Below are 24,217 nucleotides of genomic sequence, written 5' to 3'. Positions count from 1 at the left end.
GATACACTTGAGCTCAATTTCGAGTCTCATAGCAAAGGGTCTGAATACTTATGTAAATAAGGTATTTCTGTTTATTATTTTTTATAAATTTGCAAATATTTCAAAAAAACAGTTTTTGCTTTGTCATTATGGGGTATTGTGTGTAGATTGATGAGAAGAATAAAAAATATGTAATCAATTTTAGAATAAGGCTGTAACATAACAAAATGTGGGAAAAGTCAAGGGGTCTGAATACTTTCCGAATGCACTGTAAGTATGCTGAAATGGCTCCTACAGTAGTAATGGCATAGCCTTTATACCATTGGAACAATGCCAGCCTGCAAAGTAAGGTTACACACAAAGGCATCGTATCATAAGTTAACTCACATTGCAACTCATTCTGATGATTAAAGGGCAGGGCCAAAAAGATATAGAAGGATTATAAGGTGCCTCTTCTGCCTTGTGCACAGAAAACTAAGGCGTGTGATAAAAATTCCGTCTAGGAAAAAAAATCCCATATTCCTGTCACATTCCATAAAGGAGAAGGAACCATATGTGTGTAGTGAGGCCAGTCTTTTAGAGAGGAGGCCTGCTTTTTTCTATTCAGAATCAGAAATGAGCTGTAGCTCAATGGAGCTACATCATACGCCACATCAGAACTGCTTAAAGTCATACAATAATGAAGAGCAAATGCATGCAGAAGATCAATCGTCTACTGTTTTGAAGTCAGGGAAGGAGAAAGACCGAGATCGAAAATGAACAGAGCCATAATTTCATGCCTTTTTAGGCATGTTTCTAAATACACAATCCCCCCTCCCCCCACCCACACCCCAACAGACACACACACAAGCACACAGACACGTGCACATAAAAAAACGAACTTTGTGAGGCAGTTCATGATAGGTTTATGTACAAAGGAAGATCTGTGTTCCAGGAGTGACGCAGAGAGCAACATCCTGCAAAACCTCTCCCCGCCTGCAAGCTCATGGTCGACAGGTGATGTTACCATGGTAACCCCAGATATTTCCTCTCACATATGTATAATATATAAAAATCCAGACAGAGCAAACAAGTCCATTTCAAAGGCTGTTGGAGAGTTTTGTGTTTTTTGGGGAGGCTTTCTTTGCTTTCTTTATAGCCCAAGAACTGAGTTTAACAATGGGAGGTCCCCTTCCGTCTGACGCTGAAGGACAGAGGGCCTGATCCAAAAAGGATATTTCCTAGAGAGCTTAACTTCCTTGCCAAGAATATCATTGTGTTTATTGTTCATTCTTATCAATGCACAGCCTGTCTTAAAAACAACAAACAGAGATATAAATATTCAGCGCCATGCCCTTTATCTTTTCATTAGAAAAGTGTGCATGTGTGTGCGTGCACGTGTGTATGTCATTGAACGTGAAGGCAGCCTACACAGGGGCCTTTGTTGTAAACACACAGACAGAGAAACACACATGATGAAGACATTGGAAATGCAAAGAGACTCCAGAAAGCGTTGTATGTGGATGCATGTTTGTGTATGCGCACGTGCATGGGTTTACCTGTCTGTCCATCTGTCGGTCTCTGTGTGTGTGTGTATGTGTGTGTGTGTGTGTGTGAGAGAGAGAGAGAGAGAGAGAGAGAGAGAGAGAGAGAGAGAGAGAGAGAGAGAGAGAGAGAGAGAGAGAGAGAGAGAGAGAGAGAGAGAGAGAGAACATGAGTGTATAAATGAGTGAGAGAGATACACAGAGAGAGAGAGAGAGAGAGAGAGAGAGAGAGAGAGAGAGAGAGAGAGAGAGAGAGAGATACACAGAGAGAGACAGATGGGGAGAGAGAGAGAGAGCGAGAGAGGGACAGAGGGAGAGAGAGAGAGAGAGAGAGCTTATGTGTATCACATTCAGACCATATCTAAGGATGCTGTCTAACAGATGCAGTTGCAATGATGGATGTGAGATAATGATGTTTACTCATGCAATGACGATGAGGGGATGTTTCACCTTCAGCGTAGTAGACCATAGGGAGAATAATCCACACATCCAAGAAAGGCATAAGCATATTTGGGGTCATGGGCATGCTGACAAATTACTATTCACATGCATTCAGATTAGGGGTTTATTCAGTGAGGTTTCATATGAAAATAATCCACCATGATCAAAATAATAATATGATGTATTATTTATTCTGTGGGTCGACGCAACACTACCACAGAGTGACAGGACAGCTAGCGCACCTCACATAATGAACGTTACCCAGGTGACTGTAGCATACCTGTTTTTCCAGCATTATCATTCTCTCAGATTCATGACCTTCTTAAAATGTCTTCTCGTGCACGTTCAGAATAGATTCTCATTTCTTCTGTGCCGGCATCCAACATGTTGATTATCCACAGTGATGTTCGTGTACCAAATCAGCGAATGGTATCCTTGTGGAAATGTCCTCAGTGAGTCCAGCACCACCTTGAGATGGTGTGTAGTAGGATACTGTAACAGTCTATTCAGCTATTAGTCGAAACTTCACAATACATTGCAATCGATCTGCATTTCATTTCATTCTCAAGCCTCCCTCCTGCAACCATGTGCAATGCGCATTGGTCTGATTTTAAAAATGTAATGATGACATTTCTTTCTTTGGAATTGTTAATTTAATCCAGCCAAAATAGTCATACAAACACGGGTCATATAATTTCTGATACTATCCTTTTACTTTGGTGTACATCGCGTCAAGCATTGAAGCATTATGTCGACTGATGCTCAAAATAAACTTTTAGAGCAAATATGATTTACAGCTGTGAACTGCGAATTGTTTTAAATGTCCAATCTTTCGAATCCAGGTCGTGACCAGCCAAGACGCAGAAAAAAATAGAATTTACAGGATGCGTTAGCTCAAGCGTATAGAAAGTTCATGCTCTTGAACATCCCACCAAATCGCATTACCAAGAGCGCAAGTGCAGCGTCCATACGATGTTCTTGAACAAGTCCCAACGCACAGAATTGTGGGAATTTATGTAAAATTAAGATGGCAGCTGCCTGTGCGAGAACTCTCGGTAAGGTCGGCTGGCACATTTTGGAGTCTCCACCATGTCGTGCTGAGAATATTGCCTCCCTGATTCCAAGGGTCCCGCTACATGGGTCGAGCAGGGCATACAGAACGGGTGGTGCAGGATTCCGTTCCAAACTGCTCTTCAGCACACCTCTGCGCGGTGGCAGGGTCCTGGGGTGTGCGTTCCTGTTTGGAGGGGGGCTTGGCTTATATCAAACAATAAAGCTCTCCGTCCAACATCACCTTGCTGAAGAAGATGTCAAGGTAATAATACTGGGCAAGAATATTAGCTATGAAAGGTATTTGCATTCATTGCCATGTCTACCTGAAGCAAAGTAATCTTATGTTTGTCAGGTGGATGTTTGTCAGCTAACAACCTCTGGTGTGCTTGTCAAGTAGCTTGCCCAATGTTACATCCTCAAATGTGGCAAATTTTGCATTGTAAATGTATATGTAACGTTAATTAATGAAATTGACTTTTAACCGACTTCTCTGTCTTCCTCAGGCTTCTGTTGGTGGCCTGAAGTTGACCCTGTATCAGTACAAGACCTGCCCGTTCTGCAGTAAAGTGCGAGCTTTCCTAGACTACCATGGGCTTCCATATGAGATTGTGGAGGTCAACCCCGTCATGAGGAAGGAAATCAAGTGGTCAACTTACAGAAAAGTGCCAATCGTGATGGTGAATGGTGATGTGGTAAGAGGGGACACAGTCACTCTGCATTACTTGGTATTATAGTTACAACTTACAGGTGTGTATGGGATGATGGAAGACTTGTCATGTGTTCTCTCTCTCTCCTTCTGTGCTCTTGACTCATCAGCAACTGAATGACTCCTCAGTAATAATCAGCGCGTTGAAGACACAGTTGATGAGCAAGTAAGTAACTACCTCCCGAGAAGTGTTCTTGTGTTTTCTTTACATGAAGTGGTCTGATTTCTCTATCTCCCCCTGCAGGGATAAAACCATCGCAGAGATTCTACGCTGTTACCCAGAGATGAAGGCCGTCAATGAGAAGGGGAAAGAGGTGACTGAGTTCAACAACAAGTACTGGGTGATGGTGAATGAAGCTGAAGGTCAGACGATGTACCCCGAGAAAGATTCCAGAAAGTAGGTGAACACATTAGGTGCCAAATTACTGCTGGCCATATAATGACCAAAAACCATTCCGTGCATGGGTCATTAATGAAAATCTCTCTGAGGGTGTACATACTGTGCATAACTACTCTTTTAGATTATGATATTGCTTCTTCCAGTTACTGATTGGCATGCACCCATCAAGAGCAGATTGGCAAATATACAGTAAATTGAGATCACATAACTAAACTAAACAAAAAGGAGAAACTATACCATGGAACAAAGATAAATGATATAAAGAATGATAGTAAAAAGCTCTGGAGTACCTTAAATGAAATTCTAGGCAAAAAAGCGAACTCAAACATTGAGGCAGATGGCTTGTTCATAACAAAACCCTTTGATATTGCCAACCACTTAAATAACTTTTTATGTTGAAAAGATTAGCAAATTTAGGCATGACATGCAAACAACAAACGCTCAGCCTTCATATTTATGCATAACGGACCAAATAATGAAAGACAAGCACTGTAGTTTTGGGTTCTGCAAAGTTGGTGTGGAATAGGTGAACAAAATTGTTGCTATACATAAATAAGGACAAGCATCCTGGTACCGACAACCTGGATGGTACATTGCTGAAGTTGGTAGCGGAATACATTGCGACACCTGTTTGCCACATCTTCAATTTAAGCCTAGAAGACGGTGTGTGCCCTCAGGCCTGGAGGGAGGCAAAGGTCATTCCGCTGGCCAAGAATGGCAAAGCACCCTTTGATGGTTCAAACAGCCAACCAATCAGCCTGTTACCGGTGCTTAGCAAACTTTTGGAAAAATCGTGTTAGACCAAATTCAATGTTATTTTACAGAAAACAAATTAAGACTTTCAGCATGCTTATAGGGAAGGGCACCTAACATGCTCTGCACTGACACAAATGATTGATGATTGGCTGAAATAAATTGATAAAAATAAGATTGTGAGAGCTGTTTTGTTACATTTCAGTGCAGCATTTGATATCATTGATCATAACCTATTGCTGAAAACTTAGGCGTTATGGATTTACATCCTCTGCCTTATCAGTGATTGAGGGTTACCTATTTATACTGAACAAAAATATGAACGCAACATGTAAAGTGTTGGTCCCATGTTTCATGAGCTGAAATAAAAGATCCCAGAAATGTTCCATAGGCACAAAAAGCTTATTTCTCAGAAATGATGTGCACACATTTGTTTACATCCCTGTTAGTGAGCATTTCTCCTTTGCCAAGATAATCCACCTGACAGGTGTGGCATATCAAGAAGCTGAGTAAACAGCATGATCATTACACAGGTGCTTCTTGTGCTGGGGACAATAAAAGGCCACTCTAAAATGTGCCATTTTGTCACACAACACAATGCCACGTGTCAAGTTTTGAGGGAGCTTGCAATTGGCATGCTGACTGCAGGAATATCCTCCAGAGCTGTTGCCAGAGAATTTAATGTTCATTTCTCTACCATAAGCCGCCTCCAACGTCGTTTTAGAGAATTTGGCGGTACGGCCAACCAGCCTCACAACCGCCAATGACGTGTACCCACACCAGCCCAGGACCTCCACATCCGGATTCTTAACCTGCGGGATCGTCTGAGACCAGCCACCCGGACAACTAATGAAACGGTGGGTTTGCACAACCAAATACTTTCTGCACAAACTGTCATAAACCGGCTCTGGAAAGCTCATCTGCGTGCTTGTTGTCCTCACCAGGGTCTTGACCTGACTGCAGTTCGGCGTTGTAACCGTATTCAGTGGGTAAATGCTCACCTTTGATGGCCACTGGCACACTGGAGAAGTGTGCACATTATGGATTAATCCTGGTTTCAACTGTACCGGGCAGATAGCAGACAGTGTGTATGGCATTGTGTAGGCGAGCGGTTTGCTGATGTCAATGTTGTGAACAGAGTGCCCCATGGTGGGGTTATGGTATGGGCAGGCATAAGCTACGGACAACGAACACAATTGCATTTTATCAATGGCAATTTGAATGCACAGAGATACCGTGACGAGATCCTGAGGCCGATTGTCGTGCCATTCATCCTCCTCCAACACCTAATGTTTCAGCATGATAATGCACTGTCCCATGTCACAAGGATCTGAACATAATTCCTGGAAGCTGAAAATGTCCCAGTTCTTCCACGGCCTGCATACTCACCAGACATGTCACCCATTGAGCATGTTTGGGATGCTATGGATCGACGTGTATGACATCGTGTTCCAGTTCCCGCCAATATCCAGCAACTTCGCACAGCCATTGAAGAGGAGTGGGACAACATTCCACAGGCCATAATCAACAGCCTGATCAACTCTATGAGAATGAGATGTCGCGCTGCATGAGGCAAATGGTGGTCACACCAGCTACTGACTGGGTTTCTGATCCACGCCCCAATTTTTGTTTTGCTTAAAGGTATCTGTGACCAACAGATGCATATCTGTATTCCCAGTCATGTGAAATCCATAGATTAGGGCCTAATGAATGTATTTCAATTGACTGTTTTCCTTATGATCTGCAACTCAGTCAATTCTTTGAAATTGTTGCATATTGTTTTTTTGTTTTTTTTTCAGTGTATTAGAACACAGTTTTCTTTAATGGAAGTCTCTCTAATGCGAATTCGGTTGAGTGGTGTACCATATTGTCTATTTTTCCTAATTACCTTCCACTGACCTTTGAGTAAAGCCTGTGTGTCTGTATGCTGATGACTCAACCATATACACGTCAGCTACGACAGTCAAATAAATAATGGATACCCTTAACATAGCGCTCCAGTCAGTTTTAGAATGGGTAACTAGCAATAGGCTGGTGCTCAATAAAAGCATCGTTTTTTGGACAAATCACTCACTCAACCCTAACCTCATCTAGATCTATTACTGAATAATGTGTTGATTGAGCAAGTTGAGGAGACTAAACTTCTGGGTGTAACCCTAGATGGCAAGCTGGCATGGTCAAAACATATACTCAGTGGTTGCTAAAATGGGAAGAGGTCTGTCCATGATAAGGCGTTGCTCTCCTTTCTTGACATCTACATCAACCAGGCAGGTCCTACAGGGCCTAGTGTTGTCAGTGGTGTGTCAAAATTGCAGTTGGTCCAGAACAGAGCAGCGTGTATTGCACTTACTGTAGATATAGACGGAGGGAGAATGTCAGTGGTATTCATGTCAATCTCTCCTGGCTCAAAGTTGAGGAGAGATTGACTGCATCACGATTGGTCTTTGTGCGAGGTGTTGATGGGTTAAAGGTACCGAACTGTCTGCACATTGTTCGGACACCCATCGGTACCACACAAGACGTGCAGCCAGAGGTCTCTTCACAGTTCCCAGGTCCAGAACAGAGGCTGTGAAACACACAGTATTAAAAAGAGCCATGACTACATGCAACTCTGCCACCCCTGGTAACTCAAGCTAGCAATAAAACCAGATTTAAAAAACGGATAAAAGAACACCTTAAGGCACCAAGGGGACTGTCAAGACAGACACTTTTGTATATATAGTGTATATAAAAATATGAGGACACCCCTTCAAATTAATGGATTCAGCTATTTCAGCCACACCCGTTGCTGACAGATGTATAAAATCGCCCACACAGCCATGCAATCACCATAGACAAACATTGGCAGTAGAATGGCCTTACTGAAGAGCTCAGTGCCTTACAATGTGGCACCGTCATAGGATGCCACCTTTCCAACAAGTCAGTTCGTCAAATGTCTGCCCTGCTAGAGCTGCCCCGGTCAATTGTACAGTGGGGAAAAAAAGTATTTAGTCAGCCACCAATTGTGCAAGTTCTCCCACTTAAAAAGATGAGAGAGGCCTGTAATTTTCATCATAGGTACATGTCAACTATGACAGACAAATTGAGAAAATAAATTCCAGAAAATCACATTGTAGGAATTTTAATGAATTTATTTGCAAATTATGGTGGAAAATAAGTATTTGGTCACCTACAAACAAGCAAGATTTCTGGCTCTCACAGACCTGTAACTTCTTCTTTAAGAGGCTCCTCTGTCCTCCACTCGTTACCTGTATTAATGGCACCTGTTTGAACTTGTTATCAGTATAAAAGACACCTGTCCACAACCTCAAACAGTCACACTCCAAACTCCACTATGGCCAAGACCAAAGAGCTGTCAAAGGACACCAGAAACAACATTGTAGACCTGCACCAGGCTGGGAAGACTGAATCTGCAATAGGTAAGCAGCTTGGTTTGAAGAAATCAACTGTGGGAGCAATTATTAGGAAATGGAAGACATACAAGACCACTGATAATCTCCCTCGATCTGGGGCTCCACGCAAGATCTCACCCCGTGGGGTCAAAATGATCACAAGAACAGTGAGCAAAAATCCCAGAACCACACGGGGGGACCTAGTGAATGACCTGCAGAGAGCTGGGACCAAAGTAACAAAGCCTACCATCAGTAACACACTACGCCGCCAGGGACTCAAATCCTGCAGTGCAAGACGTGTCCCCCTGCTTAAGCCAGTACATGTCCAGGCCCGTCTGAAGTTTGCTAGAGTGCATTTGGATGATCCAGAAGAGGATTGGGAGAATGTCATATGGTCAGATGAAACCAAAATATAACTTTTTGGTAAAAACTCAACTCGTCGTGTTTGGAGGACAAAGAATGCTGAGTTGCATCCAAAGAACACCATACCTACTGTGAAGCATGGGGGTGGAAACATCATGCTTTGGGGCTGTTTTTCTGCAAAGGGACCAGGACGACTGATCCGTGTAAAGGAAATAATGAATGGGGCCATGTATCGTGAGATTTTGAGTGAAAACCTCCTTCCATCAGCAAGGGCATTGAAGATGAAACGTGGCTGGGTCTTTCAGCATGACAATGATCCCAAACACACCGCCCGGGCAACGAAGGAGTGGCTTCGTAAGAAGCATTTCAAGGGCCTGGAGTGGCCTAGCCAGCTCCAGATCTCAACCCCATAGAAAATCTTTGGAGGGAGTTGAAAGTCCGTGTTGCCCAGCGACAGCCCCAAAACATCACTGCTCTAGAGGAGATCTGCATGGAGGAATGGGCCAAAATACCAGCAACAGTGTGTGAAAACCTTGTGAAGACTTACAGAAAACGTTTGACCTGTGTCATTGCCAACAAAGGGTATATAACAAAGTATTGAGAAACTTTTGTTATTGACCAAATACTTATTTTTCACCATAATTTGCAAATAAATTCATAAAAAAGTCCTACAATGTGATTTTCTGGATTTTTTATCTCTCATTTTGTCTGTCATAGTTGACGTGTACCTACGATGAAAATTACAGGCCTCTCTCATCTTTTTAAGTGGGAAAACTTGCACAATTGGTGGCTGACTAAATACTTTTTTCCCCCACTGTATCTAGGAGCAACAACGGCTCAGCTACGAAGTGGTAGGCCACACAAGCTCAGAAAGGGACCACCGAGTGCTGAAGCGCGTAAAAATCATCTGTCCTCGGTTGCAACACTCACTACCAAGTTGCAAACTGCTTCTGGAAGAAACGTCAGCACAAGAACTGTTTGTCGGGAGCTTCATGAAATGGGTTTCCATGGCCGAGCAGCTGCACACAAGCCTAAGATTACCATGCGCAATGCCAAGCGTCGGCAATGCCCCTGTGCACAAAGCGAGGTCCATACAGAAATGGTTTGGCGAGATCGGTGTGGAAGAACTTGACTGGCCTGCACAGAATCCTCAACTCAACCCTATCGAACACCTTTGGGATGAATTGGAACACCGACTGCGAGCCAGGCCTAATCGCCCAACATCCGTGCCCGACCTCACTAATACTCTTGTGGCTGAATAGAAGCAAGTCCCCACAGCAATGTTCTAACATCTAGTGGAAATCCCATAAGAGTGGAGGCTGTTATAGCAGCAAAGGGGGGACCAACTCCATATTAATGCCCATGATTTTGGAATGAGATGTTCGACGAGCAGGTGTCCACATACTTTTGGTCATGTAGTGTATCTTGTATTTTATTTGTTCGTTTTTTTTTCTGTTTGGACCCCAGAAAGAGTAGTAATTGGGGATCCTGATAAAAATCCTAAATGTCAAGATTCAGTTAGGATTCAGTTAGGCTTAAATGTTAAGATTCAGTTAGGCTTCAGTTAGGCTTAAATGTCCCTTTCTCTTATCTTTCCCTTCAATCTGCTTCAGGGAGGAGATCAAATGGCGTAAGTGGGCAGATGATTGGCTGGTTCATCTGATCTCGCCCAATGTTTACCGGACCACTGGAGAGGCCCTGGCCTCCTTTGACTATATCGTCCGTGAGGGCAAGTTTGGCACTTATGAGGGCTTCTTTGCAAAGTATGTTGGAGCAGCTGCCATGTTTGTCATCTCAAAAAGACTGAAAAGTAGGTGGGTGCCCCATAAAAAAAATATATGATGATCTGCTCTTTAAGGTTTTGTACATGTATACGGTTTTTGTAAATTGAGTGCTTTTTCTGAATAAGTGGACTTTTCTGAATAACCAGCCAATGTTTGGTGATGAGTTCTGTTTTTATATTAAACGCCTCTATCCTGCAGACACAACCTGCAGGATGACGTGAGACAGGATCTGTACAAGGCAGTCAATGAGTGGGTGGTGGCCATTGGCAAGAAGAGGAAGTTCATGGGTGGAGACCAGCCCAATCTGGCTGACCTGGTAAGAGCACCACATGTCATGTGAAGTATTATCTTAGACTTCTAGAACTGCAGATTTGCTGATGACAGACATTTATTTGGCTTTTTGTTTACTATAGCCAAAATGTGTTTGCTAATTATGTCCACGGCTCTCCTCTCTGCAGGCAGTGTATGGGATCCTGAGAGTGATGGAGGGTCTTGAGGCCTGGGATGACATGATGGAGAACACCAAGGTCAAGAGCTGGTACAAACGAATGGAGAAAGCCACGAGGGCCAAAACTGACCCTGCTCTAAACATTGACCAGCACTAGGAGATCTGATTCAATAGTACTTCCAGCCCTCACTAAATCAGGAGATGTCATGAGATGTGAAAAGTGATTTGCATTAAGGAAAGCTGGTATGATGGGAGAAATTGACTTCTCTAGCTAATTTGGCAAAAGGCCAACCTCTTGATTTATTTCCTGTGAAAATGCACCCAAATGATCTGCGTTGATTTGCTTGAATAAACTGGAAGCAGCAAGCCTTTTAGTTGTAGATCCTTGGTTACTGTGGCATTCTGTCTACCTGGTGTGTCAAGGCTGCAGTGACATGCACAATGTACACTGAGTATACACAACATTAAGAACTCTTTCAATGAGAAAGTCGATATTAGGAAGGTGTTTCTAATGTTAGGTATACTCAGTGTATATAACATAAGTAAAACCAAATTAGCAGCTTTAAATTTACATCAGTGTAAAACATTGTCATATACCTACTACACGCAGTCTTAGCATTTTGGATTACATTTTTTCCCCCCATTCTATTTTCCAAGCTAACATGACTTTTTATTAGCTACAGTTGAAGTCGGAAGTTTACATACACCTTAGCCAAATACATTTAAACTCAGTTTTTCACAATTCCTGACATTTAATCCTAGTAAAAATTCCCTGTCTTAGGTCAGTTAGGATCACCACTTTATTTTAAGAATGTGAAATGTCAGAATAATAGTAGAGAGATTTATTTCAGCTTTTATTTATTTCATCACATTCCCAGTGGGTCAGAAGTTTACATACACTCAATTAGTATTTGGTAGCATTGCCTTTAAATTGTTTAACTTGGGTCAAACGTTTCGGGTAGCCTTCCACAAGCTTCCCACAATAAGTTGGGTGAATTTTGGCCCATTCCTCCTGACAGAGCTGGTGTAACTGAGTCAGGTTTGTAGGCCTCCTTGCTCGCACACGCTTTTTCAGTTCTGCCCACTCATTTTCTACAGGATTGAGGTCAGGGCTTTGTGATGGCCACTCCAATACCTTAACTTTGTTGTCCTTCCTGACTGATGTCTTGAGATGTTGCTTCAATATATCCACATCATTTTCCTTCCTCATGATGCCATCTATTTTGTGAAGTGCACCCGTCCCTCCTGCAGCAAAGCTGCCACCCCCGTGCTTCACGGTTGGGATGGTGTTCTTCGGCTTGCAAGCCACACCCTTTTTCCTCCAAACATAACGATGGTCATTATGGCCAAACAGTTATATTTTTGTTTCATCTGACCAGAGGACATTTCTCCAAAAAGTACGATCTTTGTCCCCATGTGCAGTTGCAAACCATAGTCTGGCTTTTTTATGGCAGTTTTGGAGCAGTGGCTTCTTCCTTGCTGAGCGGCCTTTCAGGTTATGTCGATATAGGACTCGTTTTACTGTGGAAATAGATACTTTTGTACCTGTTTCCTCCAGCATCTTCACAAGGTCCTTTGCTGTTGTTCTAGGATTGATTTGCACTTTTCGCACCAAAGTACGTTCATCTCTAGGAGACAGAACGCGTCTCCTTCCTGAGCGGTATGACGGCTGCGTGGTCCCATGGTGTTTATACTTACGTACTATTGTTTGTACAGATGAACGTGGTACCTTCAGGCGTTTGGAAATTGCTCCCAAGGATGAACCAGACTTGTGGAGGTCTACAATTTTTTATCTGAGGTCTTGGCTGATTTTCCCATGATGAGGTCTTGGCTGATTTTCCCATGATGTCAAGCAGAGGCACTGAGTTTGAAGGTAGGCCTTAAATACATCCACAGCTACACCTCCAATTGACTCAGATTATGTCAATTAGCCTATCAGAAGCTTCTAAAGCCATGACATAATTATCTGGAATTTTCCAAACTGTTTAAAGGCACAGTCAACTTAGTGTATGTAAACTTCTGATCCACTGGAATTGTGATAGTGAATTATAAGTGAAATAATCTGTCTAAACAATTGTTGGAAGAATTACTTGTGTCATGCACAAAGTAGATGTCCTAACCAACTTGCCAAAACTATAGTTAACAAGAAATGTGTGTAGTGGTTGAAAAACCAACCTAAGTGTATGTAAACTTCCGACTTCAACTGTACATCTGATAAGCAGAGTGCTTTTCCTCAGGGATGGAATTCCCCTAAAAAAATGCTAAAAATAGGAATTACACAGTAATCCTGTTTCAGGATTCCCTTTCATCTGTTAATGTCTTGAGGGTTCCAGTCATAGCCAGATTAATTACATTATTTATTTATCAGATAATTCTTATCAACTATGCAGGATATAGCTGGGTGTTAGAAGTTAAATGATTTATAATTTGGCAGCATCCATTGGACAAACTGGTTAACTGTCAATTTGGGTGGAATTAGTACCCATAAACTCCTAACCAATTTCTAAATTAAACACTGGGTATTGAAAACCACCCAATGATGTGCATACATGTAAAAATATTCAATAAAAAAGGAAACCGATAATGTATCATGTTTTAATTCAGGAACACTGTACATTGTTCTATTTTGCGCCACGAGGTATTACATTAATTTTCCAAGGAGCAAGATATGGCTCTTACATTTCATACTTTACAAGTTACACCTGTATTCTCATTTAAATGTTCAATACAACCTCAACAGCAGCTCAGCACCAACTGAGAGACAGTGGTATGTATATACACTATATAAAAAAAAAAATGAAGAGCAAATTATGTCAACGTACAAAATATTAACAAATGTTGGTGGACTACCTTCCATTATCTATGACAACACTGACAATATGGCTTGAATAGTGGATGTCATGATTGAGTAACTGGTTCTAAAAGTAATCAACAAAAAATTCATAAGAATACAAAGACGAGGTAAAGGAAGTCACATTCCCAAAAACTTAAAGGACATAAATCCATCCAATAAAAATAGCACATGGTTAAAATCTACAAGTATTGCAATATGAATTAGGTGAACCCAAAGATTATCACTGCAGTGAATGAGACAGGAAAAAAACCTTGAACCATATACAGCAAGAAGCCACATGAACTACCTTGATAATGATCTTCTCAAGAAGGGTAAGAAACAATGGTTATGACTCAGTAGGTTTAGCACGACCATTGGATAAAATGGTTACTGTTGCAGTCACGATAGAGGCCAATTTATATGCAAATTTGGTTTTGGCATACTATACAGTGCATTCGGAAAGTATTCAGACCCCTTGACCTTTTCCACATTTTGTTACATTACAGCCTTAATAAAAATCCTCGTCAATCTACACATTTCTCATAATGACAAAGCAAAAACATTTTTTTTGAATTTTTGTGCAAATTTATAAAAAATAAAAAACAGATACCTTATTTACATAAGTTTTCAGACCTTTTGCTATGAGACTCGAAATTGAGCTCAGGTGCATCCTGTTTCCATTGATCATCCTTGATGTTTCTACAACTTGATTGGAGTCCACCTGTGGAAAATTCTATTGATTGGACATGATTTGGAAAGGCACACACCTGTCTATATAAGGTCCCACAGTTGACGGTGCATGTCAGAGCAAAGACCAAGCCATGAGGTCGAAGGAATTGTCCGTAGAGCTCAGAGACATGATTGTGTCAAGGTACAGAACTGGGGAAGGGTACCAAAACATTTCTACAGCATTGAAGGTCCCCAAGAACACAGTGGTCTCCATCCATTAAATGGAAGAAGTTTAGAACCACCAAGACTCTTCCTAGAGCTGGCCGCCCTGCCAAACTGAGCAATTGGGGGAGATGGACCTTGGTCAGGGAGGTGACCAAGAACATGATGTTCTCTCTGACAGAGCTCCAGAGTTCCTCTGTGGAGATGGGAGAACCTTCCAGAAGGACAACCATCTCTGCAGCACTCCACCAATCAGGCCTTTATGGTAGAGTGGCTAGACGGAAGCCACTCCTCAGTAAAAGGCACATGACAGTCCACTTGGAGTTTGCCAAAAGGCACCTAAAGGACTCTCAGACCATTAAAAACAAGATTCTCTGGTCTGATGAAACCAAGATTGAACTCTTTGGCCTGAATGCGAAGCGTCACGTCTGGAGGAAACCAGGCACCATCCCTACCGTGAAGCATGGTGGTGGCAGCATCATGCTGTGGGGATGTTTTTCAGCGGCAGGGACTGGGAGACTAGTCAGGATTGAGGGAAAGATGAACGGAGCAAAGTACAGAGAGATCCTTGATGAAAACCTGCTCCAGAGCGCTCAGGACCTCAGACTGGGGCGAAGGTTCAACTTCCAACCGGACAACGACCCTAAGCACACAGCCAAGACAACGCATGAGTGGCTTCGGGACAAGTCTCTGAATGTCCTTGTGTGGCCCAGCCAGAGCTCGGACTTGAACCCGATCTAACATCTCTGGAGAGACCTGAAAATAGATGTGCAACGACGCTCCCCATTCAACCTGACTGTGCTTGAGAGGATCTGCAGAGAATAATGGGAGAAACTCCCCAAATACAGGTGTGCCAAGCTTGTAGCGTCATACCCAAGAAGACTCAAGGCTGTAATCGCTGCTAAAGGTGCTTCAACAAAGTACTGAGTAAAGGGTTTGAATACTTACGTAAATGTGATATTTATGTTTTTGCAAAAATGTCTAAACCTGTTTTTGCTTTGTCATTATGGGGTATTTGGTGTAGATTGATGAGGGGAAAAAACTATTTAATCCATTTTTGAATAAGGCTGTAACGTAACAAAATGTGGACAAAGTTAAGGGGTCTGAATACTTTACGAATGCACTGTACATCATAGGAGGTTGGTGGCACCTTAATTGGGGAGAATGGGCTCGTGGTAATGGCTGGAGCGGAATAATGAGCCGTCCTCGTGTTATACATACTATAAACAAATTGATCAGGATATAGTGCATCATTGCAAACATAACTTCCACATCTAGACATAGCTCCTCTACCTAATGCATTCTATGAGTTGTAGACTGTCACTGGGGTCACACAGCCTTGAATCCAGGCTTATTTGTTATTGTCCAACAAACCTTCCATCCTTCCGTCCCCCAATTAGGATCTCCAGAAGTGGGAGCTCAGCTGGCCTTTGGGGGGAGGGATATGCTTGCTTCTTAATGAACTCTGATAGGAAGATAAAAATAAAACACGATCACTTTGACCAATTGTAACAGAGTTCAGTAGGTTTTAAAGAGTGCAGTGTCAGTTCACAAATGGTGCACAATACCAAAGACAGTACAGTATGAAGATAGTCAGAAAGTGCTTCTCCAATAGAATTCCCTGATCACGCTTGTAGGCGATGTCATGGTGATCTTAGCTCATACGCAGAAACATGGAATCGGGTCTAACGGTCGCGCCGAACTGCGCATGTCCAGGCCATCAAATCAAAGGCACTCCTTCGATATAAAGTTGTTTTTGTCAGTTTGTCACTTTCACCAGGTTGGATTAATAACATGTTCAACTACTTAAGACATTGACTCGAATCTAGGTTGCCTTTAGATTTCGAGAATATTAACTAAGGAAGAATTTGTCACTTCCCTCATTGACTTCTCAAACCCCAAACCTAGGCCTTGTCTGCTTGGTCAGTTTCACAAGCCTTGCAGCTCACTCACATCCAGGAACTACTTCAACCTTGTGACTGAGCCCGTCTGGCCTTGGCTGGTGAAAGCTTCAATCCTGAGAGAGAAGAAATGAAAACATGAGATCTGAGTATTGAAAGAGTGTCTAAGGTAAACTGTACCACAATGCTACACCAGATTATATTTTGTTTCAATGTAAAACTGAACTGCTGAGAGTGGTGATTGTACCTTGGCAAGAACTCCTCTTTGATTAACAGAATGAGCTTCCAAAACTGAACCTGATACTGCTTCATCAGGGCGTTGCCACAGACTTAAGGGAAGACAGAACATCAGTGACCTACATTAAAATGTCTAATCCAGAGACAGTCTTTGGAGAGGTGTCAGACTTGACTTAATCACCTCTAGGAAGTCAAAAAGGAGTGTTGCCGTGACGTCTGCCAGGGGTGCCATGTTCAGCATCTGAGCCAGCCAGCGCCAGCTGTGGTTCATCCCATGTGGGTCAGGCTGGAGGGGTGGACACAAAGAGGAATAATGATGATAATATGGTCAGCCTAATAACATTATACAAAACGGGGTGATATTAGCATCCGTTAGGTAAATACTGTAAGATTGCTCATACCCCCTGCTTGGAGACATAAGGCCATCTGAGCTGTATGATAGCAGCATAGAGGCGGATCATTCCTGACCACCTCTTCAAAAAGCTGTCCTGAACCTCCACCCATCCGTCTTCCACACGGTAGCCTAAGATTCTGATGGGACACAGAACAACACTTCAGACAGAGAAACTAACCTCTTGTTAAGATCGTGGAAGCAACACACTTGAAATGCAGCATAGGTGTTTTCAAACCAAAGTCATGGAATTACTTCAATTTTTGTTTCATTAGTTAGTTCCAGATGCATTGCAAAACAGTGATGCCTCACTGACTGTGCCATCCTTCATAGGTGGGTAGTGGGGCACTTCTTGTGAAGGTGGGCGAGGATGAGAGCTCCCACACCCCAGAGGCCACCACAGCGATGGGGAAGGCTGCCTCGTGGTGGGACGACACCTCCTCCTCTCCCTGTTTCTGGAGACACACATTGACAAGGAAGCATTTAAGAGACCTATGAAAACAAGACACTACAATCTCTTTTATTCGTATGACAAAGGAATTATAGAACATAACATTAGGCACTGTATGGAAGACGTATTGGATTGTAAAGAGACAATACAGACCAATAGTCCTGTGTCTCCACCAGTTCAAATTCAAGGTCATGTGAACTCACCACAAACTTCTCTGCCAGTTTGTAGCTGACAAAGTCCATGCCGTTGGGATGCTGGGAGGTGGAGACTGACTTCCCTCCGGACACCACCAATCGCCCAGACAACAGCTTGTCAATCTTGTCAAAAATGTCACTGAGCTTGCAACCTGGGTATTTGACAAACATGCCGCAAACAATTTCATTCTCACATTTGTTATAGCAATGTTTACCTTCTTACACTGTACCATAGATTAGTGTCATTATTAGCCTCTGATCCCTCTCCATAACCCACAGACGCACCTGAGATACTTGAGATCTGGCTGACAGGGATGGCGGCTGCCTTCTGGAGCTCCATTCTTACCTCCTTTGTCTGAAACATAAAAAAAACAAGGTAATAGGAATGTTGCCATTCATTTTTATTGTGAAGGTGTAGTATCATAAAGTGGGTACTGCATGTTCCTATAACGGCATTGCTCATCCATGCAGTTTCAACCAACCTGGATATCCTTAGAGTTGTTCAGGCCTTCAAAATACTGTGCACACTGGTTAGCCGAGACCTGCAGCTCTTGGTACCACTTTAGAGTACTCTGCTCAGCTTTAGTCTGCAGGAAAAACCGGGTTTTATTTTTTTTTACTTTTACCCCTTTTTCTCCCCAATTCTGTGATATCCAATTGGTAGTTACAGTCTTGTCCCATCACTGCAACTCCCGTATGGACTCGGGAGAGGCGAAGGTCGAGAGCCATGCGTCCTCCGAAACACACTGCTCTTGACACACTGCTTGCTTAACCCGGAAGCCAGCCACACCAATGTGTCGGAGGAAACACTGTACAACTGGCGACCGAAGTCAGCTTACAGACGCCCGGCCCTCCACAAGGAGTCACTAGAGCGCGATGGGACAAGGACATCCCGGCAGGCCAAACCCTCCCCTAACCCGGACGACGCTGGGCCAATTGTGCGCCGCCTCATGGGTCTCCCGGTCACGGCCTGCTGTGACACAGCCTGGAAACGAACTCGGGTCTGTAGTGATGCCTCAAGCACTACGATGCAGTACCTTAGACCGCTGCGCCACTCGGGAGGCAGAACAGTGCTTTTAAACCGATTGTTCAATTCCTAACCTTCCACTCATTCGTACATACCATATGTATCCAAACAAAAACATTCCTGACTTTCCTTTTATCCATCCATTTATCCTCCCTCTCCTTACCCTTCTTCTGTGCTTTCTCTTTGGCTGACAGAGCTGCATTCTTCTTCTGCTCCTCTTGCTGGGCCTGCAGCTCTGCCAACTTCCTGCGCTCCTCTTCCCCCTGCTCCTTCTTCCTCTTCTCCTGGGCCTGGGCAGCCGCCTCCTGCATCACCCGGATCAGTGACCTCATTTCATGCAGTGCCCGCTCTGCCACCGTCAAGTCCTCCACACTGGAGAACTCCCCCTACACAAGCACACATAGCCACTTACACATATTGACCAGAGCAGGGACATAAACAGGATAGCAACAATGGAGGTGTTTACTTTCCCCCCATACTCTGATGAAAAGCCATGATGGAAGAGTTCCACCATTTGACATGTGGTGCTATAATGTCTATTGAAAGTGTAATTTAGGCCATTCAATGCAACCATAGATGAATGAAGAATAGGATCTCACTGACCTCAGCTGTTGTGCGCACCACCTCCGACACTTGGGAGCATAGCTGGTTGGCACGGGTGCTATAGGATGTGAGATCAGGGGTGGGGTCTGACTGGGTGGGTGGGTGCGGCCGGCTCCAGGAGCTGATTGAGTTGCAGTATCTCTTCCTGGATGGCGTTGGGAGCACGTAGTCTCTCCCTGCCCTCCACCTTTCTCTGCCTCCCGCATGCGCAGGTTCAGGATCTGTGGAGGAGGTTTTTCTTTTTTATCTGAACACGATTGTTTTGCATTTTGCTTTCTGAATTTCTAGTGGTTAAACTTTCAATACCTTTATTCTGTTTTTGTGCTCTTCTTTCAACTTCTCTTGGCGCCCGAGGGTTTCTTGTGTTATTTTAAACAAGAGAAAGACAAGCAGCAAATGAAGATTCTTGACACGTAACACATTTTCAGTCCTGTCACAGGGACAGAAGCATATTGGTGGGTGAAAAGGACACTTATTTTTTTGAGGTAAAACAAGCAGTGCTTACTCTCTGTCCATCATGTCCCTCAAACTCTGGTACTCATGCCTCTGCTTCAGCTCCATCAACTCCTCAAAGCGTTTAAGCTGCTCTGACTCACGACTCGCCACTGAAACCCCCAGCATCTCCTGCAGCTCCTGCCTCAGACTCAGCTCCATCTGCATCAGGACATTCAAGGCTCTAGATTAGGTATGAAATGCTAGCATAACATAATGCCATGATGGCTCCCACATATATAGCAAATAAACAGTGTTGGAGACAATATGTAACAGTGATATGTTGATTCATGAACAAGCTAACTAAGAAAAAAACAGCAAGTAGCCTATGCAACCTTGGCCTTGGCACAATGTTTCTTCTCACACATGTGTATAAGTCCTGCCATTTGAGTTGCCCTGGGAGACAGAAGGGAGATGGTGAGGTTGGAGACAGGGCTGAGATCGTCGCTGGTATCTGGGGCACTTTCTTCATCACCAACAATCTGCTGCAGATTGATAGGAAGAGAAATGTGATATAATAGGTTAATAAGAATGTACAGAAATAGTGTGCAAAGAGAGTTAAAATATGGGAGCGAGAGACTTACCTGCTCCTCTTCCTTCTTCGACCTGGGAGTGGGCTGATCATTGGCTGAAGGGAATGAGCTGGTTGAGGAGACTGGGGCCTCCTCGGACAGGCCAGGGCTTGGGTCACGGGAAGCAGAGCCCAAAGAGGTTTTTTGAAGGGGTCGAGGGCTTACATTAAGCCTCTTCAGGATGAGCCCAGAGAGCGGGGACAAGCTGGGAGCTTCATTACAACCTGACAAAATTTCCTGCAGGGGACATGAGAAAGGATCATAATAAGCTAGCTAGCTATATCACATTTCATCCAATGAAAGGCTGATTTCAAATATGTATCTAGTGTTGGCTAGCAAACAAAAATCTTAGACATGTCATGAGCTAGTCTGATTAATCAGGCTGTAATACACAATAAATTGGTATATACAGCCTGAGACATTTGTGTGCAAAATCATGTAAATGTTTCTTATAAGCCAGAATGTTGAATAAAATTACATTTTAACTTATTCTCCCGGTTGTCTGTGCAGTAATGTAATAGCTCTGAAGTAGTTCTGCTACAATGTGCTGTCTAACATTCAAAGATATTACCTAGGTGACATCTGCTGAACCCCATTTATGCCTCAAAACTATCTGAATTAATCTAAGCTAAAACAATAAATGTCAATAATGTCGATGCTTTTTTGGTGAGGAAGTCTTAGTCGCCCCATTTGACACTTAGCTAAGGATTATTGCAGGTCAATGAGCAGTATTTCTGAAGTTTGACTATGGCACGAAAGCTAGCATAAATGTGTCCAACATTAACGCTAATGTTAGCTGAGCCAGTCACTGAAATCATCTTTGACTGAAATGATGCTGCTAACACACAATGTTGAATCTTCTAACAAAAGCTAGCTAGCAAGCTGCAGTAGTTACTAGTGCTAATGCTTACATTATGAGTTTTCATGAAGCAGCCGTTCTTCTGCCACAAGTCATGATACGATCACGGAGAAACATGCTGACCTACGGACTGATTTCTGATAACAGTCAGTTCTTAATTGCGGGGCAGCTTGTCTACAACTTCACGGTAATTAAAACAGGCTAAGAAAGCTTTTTATGTCAGCGAAGGAAGAGCTAGCTAACTACAACAGTTAGCTACACAGCTGATCAAGTCACTGCACTGGCAACCAACATCCTTGCACAGAATTTGTGCAAGCGATAGCCACCGGTTTGTTAGTTTTTTTCTCACGATTACAAACGGTTAAATCACTGTCATAACGTTTGTAATAATTTAGCTCGCTATTTATTCTGCCCATTTAATGGAGAGCGAATGGCGGATGCTCAATATTCAAATTTAATATGAGTTCCACTTCCTACAAGACAGATCGGTTGAGGTACGATTGAAGTGACGCCATCTGGTGAGACGATGCTTGGTTCAATAGCTATTGATGAGAGAACTGAATAGCCAATGTAAAACTAACTTTACATCTGTGCTGAACTGAACCATATACCTACCGGCTCTCTAGAAAGTTGGGTAAACAATACTTTACTGTGGATATTTTGTCTCAAATTTCGAGTAGCTGAAGTACAAACTTCACAGACAACCAGTAGAGTACATTTAAATGTCATTTGAATCAACATTCTGCCAGAATTCTGGCTTGTAAGGAACATTTACACGATTACCCACACAATTTTGTCTCAGGATGTACAGTACCAGTCAAAAGTTTGGACACACCTACTCATTCCAGGGTTTTTCTTTATTTTTACTATTTTCTACATTGTAAAATAATAGTACACATCAAAACTATGAAATAACCCATATGGAATCATGTAGTAACCAAAAACGTGTTAAACAAATCAAAATATATTTAATATTTGAGATTCTTCAAAGTAGCCACCATTTGCCTTTGACAGCTTTGCACACTCTTGGCATTCTCTCAACAAGCTTCATGAGGTAGTCACCTGGAATGCACTTCAATTAACAGTTGTGCCCTGTTAAAAGTTAATTTGTGGAATTTCTTTCCTTCTTAATCCATTTGAGCCAATCAGTTGTGTTGTGACAAGGTGGTAAAAGACCCAAGTCCATATTATGGCAAGAACAGCTCAAATAAGCAAAGAGAAATGACAGTACATCATTACTTTAAGACCTGAAGGTCAGTCAATACGGAACATTTCAAGAACTTTGAAAGTTTCTTCAAGTGCAGTCGCAAAAACCATCATGAGGACTGCCACAGGAACGGAAGACCCAGAGTTACCTCTGCTGCAGAGGATAAGTTAATTAGAGTTAACTGCACCTCAGATTGCAGCCCAAATAAATGCTTCACAGAGTTCAAGTAACAGACACATCTCAACATCAACTGTTCAGAGGAGACTGAGTGAATCAGGCCTTCCTGGTCAAATTGCTGCAAAGAAACCACTACTAAAGGACACCAATAATAAGAAGAGACTTGCTTGGGCCAAGAAACACGAGTAATGGACATTAGACCGGTGGAAATCTGTCCTTTGGTCTGATGAGTCCAAATTTGAGATTTTTGGTTCCAACCGGCCTGTCTTTGTGAGATGCAGAGTAGGTGAACAAATGATCCCCGCATGTGTGGTTCCCACCGTGAAGCATGGAGGAGGTGGTGTGATGGTGCTTTGCTGGTGACACTGTCAGTGATTTATTTAGACTTCAAGGCACACTTAACCAGCATGGCTACCACAGTATTCTGCAGCGATACACCATCCCATCTGGTTTGCGCTTAGTGGGACTTTCATTTGTTTTTCAAACAGGACAATGACCCAAAACACACCTCCAGGCTGTGTAAGGGCTATTTGACCAAGGAGAGTGTTGGAGTGCTGTATCAGATGACCTGACCACCACAATCACTCGACCTCAACCCAATTGAGATGGTTTGGGATGAGTTCGACCACAGAGTTAAGGAAAAGCAGCCAACAAGTGCTCAGTATATCTGGGATCTCCTTCAAGACTGTTGGAAAAACATTCCTCATGAAGCTGGTTGAGAGAATGCCAAGAGTGTGCAAAGCTGTCATCAAGGCAAAGGGTGGCTCCTCTATTTCGATTTGTTTAACACTTATTTGGTTACTACATGATTCCATATGTTATTTCATAGTTTTGATGTCTTCACCATTATTCTACAATGTAGAAAATAGTAAAAATAAATAAAAACCTTTGACTGGTACTGTATATACCAATTAATTGTGTATTACAGCCAGATTAATCAGACTAGTCATGAGCCAACTATCCTGATCATCTTCCAACGTTGTGTTTTAGTAAGCACACAACTTATACAATAACTTTGAACCAGTAGCTAGAACGTTAGCCAACGGTTAAGTTCATTACCTCCCCCTTTTCGAGCCAATCTGGGTTGTATTTCAGTCTTCCTTTTGAATAGTTTTTCAAGGCCTCCAATGTTTCCCATCGTAAACTTTTAGCAGGCATGTCGACGTGTAAATAAACACACAATAGACACTTTGAGAGATCGGTGATGCCGTGGCTAGCAGCTTGCTCAATGAGCTTGCTGCATACGAGCCGCCTAATGAAAAACTCCGAAGGGCTCAACTTCCGGCTATTTCGAGTTCCGATACAATGGTTCCGAGTCAACGGTCCAAACAGTTACAAAGCTACTTTGACCTCATAATGGATCAAATGAAATCATAACATATATATTTTTTAATGTATCTATGGAAAATACTGGGAAAAACACTGGATAACTATTTAGTTATTCATACAACATGTTGTGAGTTTGTTGTTTGTGAAAGAGTGAAACATGTCTGGCAGTCCATATTAGTTTTAAGATTTTATCATAGTTTTGATAAACAGT

The 24,217-nt window shown here is 42.8% G+C and overlaps 1 protein-coding gene and 1 pseudogene across 2 annotated transcripts; one reads left to right on the top strand and one right to left on the bottom strand.

Moving 5' to 3' along the window:
- The first annotated feature begins 2,962 nt into the window (after positions 1–2,962).
- On the top strand, positions 2,963–11,209 carry LOC311141063 (prostaglandin E synthase 2-like). The gene is made up of 7 exons (XM_084176341.1): positions 2,963–3,258; positions 3,500–3,688; positions 3,813–3,868; positions 3,947–4,099; positions 10,224–10,424; positions 10,593–10,710; positions 10,853–11,209. The coding sequence occupies exons 1-7, from the start codon at positions 2,971–2,973 to the stop codon at positions 10,997–10,999; spliced, it is 1,152 nt and encodes a 383-aa protein (XP_084032467.1). The 5' UTR covers positions 2,963–2,970; the 3' UTR covers positions 11,000–11,209.
- Positions 11,210–13,423: 2,214 nt separating this feature from the next.
- On the bottom strand, positions 13,424–23,888 carry LOC311141601 (mRNA export factor GLE1-like; annotated as a pseudogene). The gene is made up of 16 exons (XR_014615512.1): positions 23,737–23,888; positions 20,447–20,671; positions 20,198–20,347; positions 19,876–20,024; positions 19,677–19,737; positions 19,371–19,591; positions 18,931–19,153; positions 18,223–18,359; positions 18,026–18,095; positions 17,750–17,892; positions 17,395–17,550; positions 17,106–17,235; positions 16,886–16,990; positions 16,715–16,797; positions 16,520–16,583; positions 13,424–16,031 (listed from the first exon to the last, which is right to left on the bottom strand). The product of XR_014615512.1 is annotated as an mRNA export factor GLE1-like (transcript).
- Between the last annotated feature and the right edge of the window lie 329 nt (positions 23,889–24,217).

Source organism: Coregonus lavaretus (assembly GCF_964263955.1).
Source record: "Coregonus lavaretus genome assembly, chromosome: 14".
NCBI classification, from domain to species: Eukaryota; Metazoa; Chordata; class Actinopteri; order Salmoniformes; family Salmonidae; genus Coregonus; species Coregonus lavaretus.
Note: the sequence above shows the minus strand (reverse complement) of the source record. Positions and strands in the feature narration are given on the sequence as shown.

Coding starts and splice junctions, on each gene's coding strand:
- LOC311141063 (XM_084176341.1), top strand. CDS start 2,971: ATGGCAGCTGCCTGTGCGAGAACTCTCGGTAAGGTCGGCTGGCACATT. Junction 3,689..3,812: donor TGATGGTGAATGGTGATGTG/GTAAGAGGGGAC, acceptor TTGACTCATCAG/CAACTGAATGACTCCTCAGT. Junction 4,100..10,223: donor CCCGAGAAAGATTCCAGAAA/GTAGGTGAACAC, acceptor AATCTGCTTCAG/GGAGGAGATCAAATGGCGTA.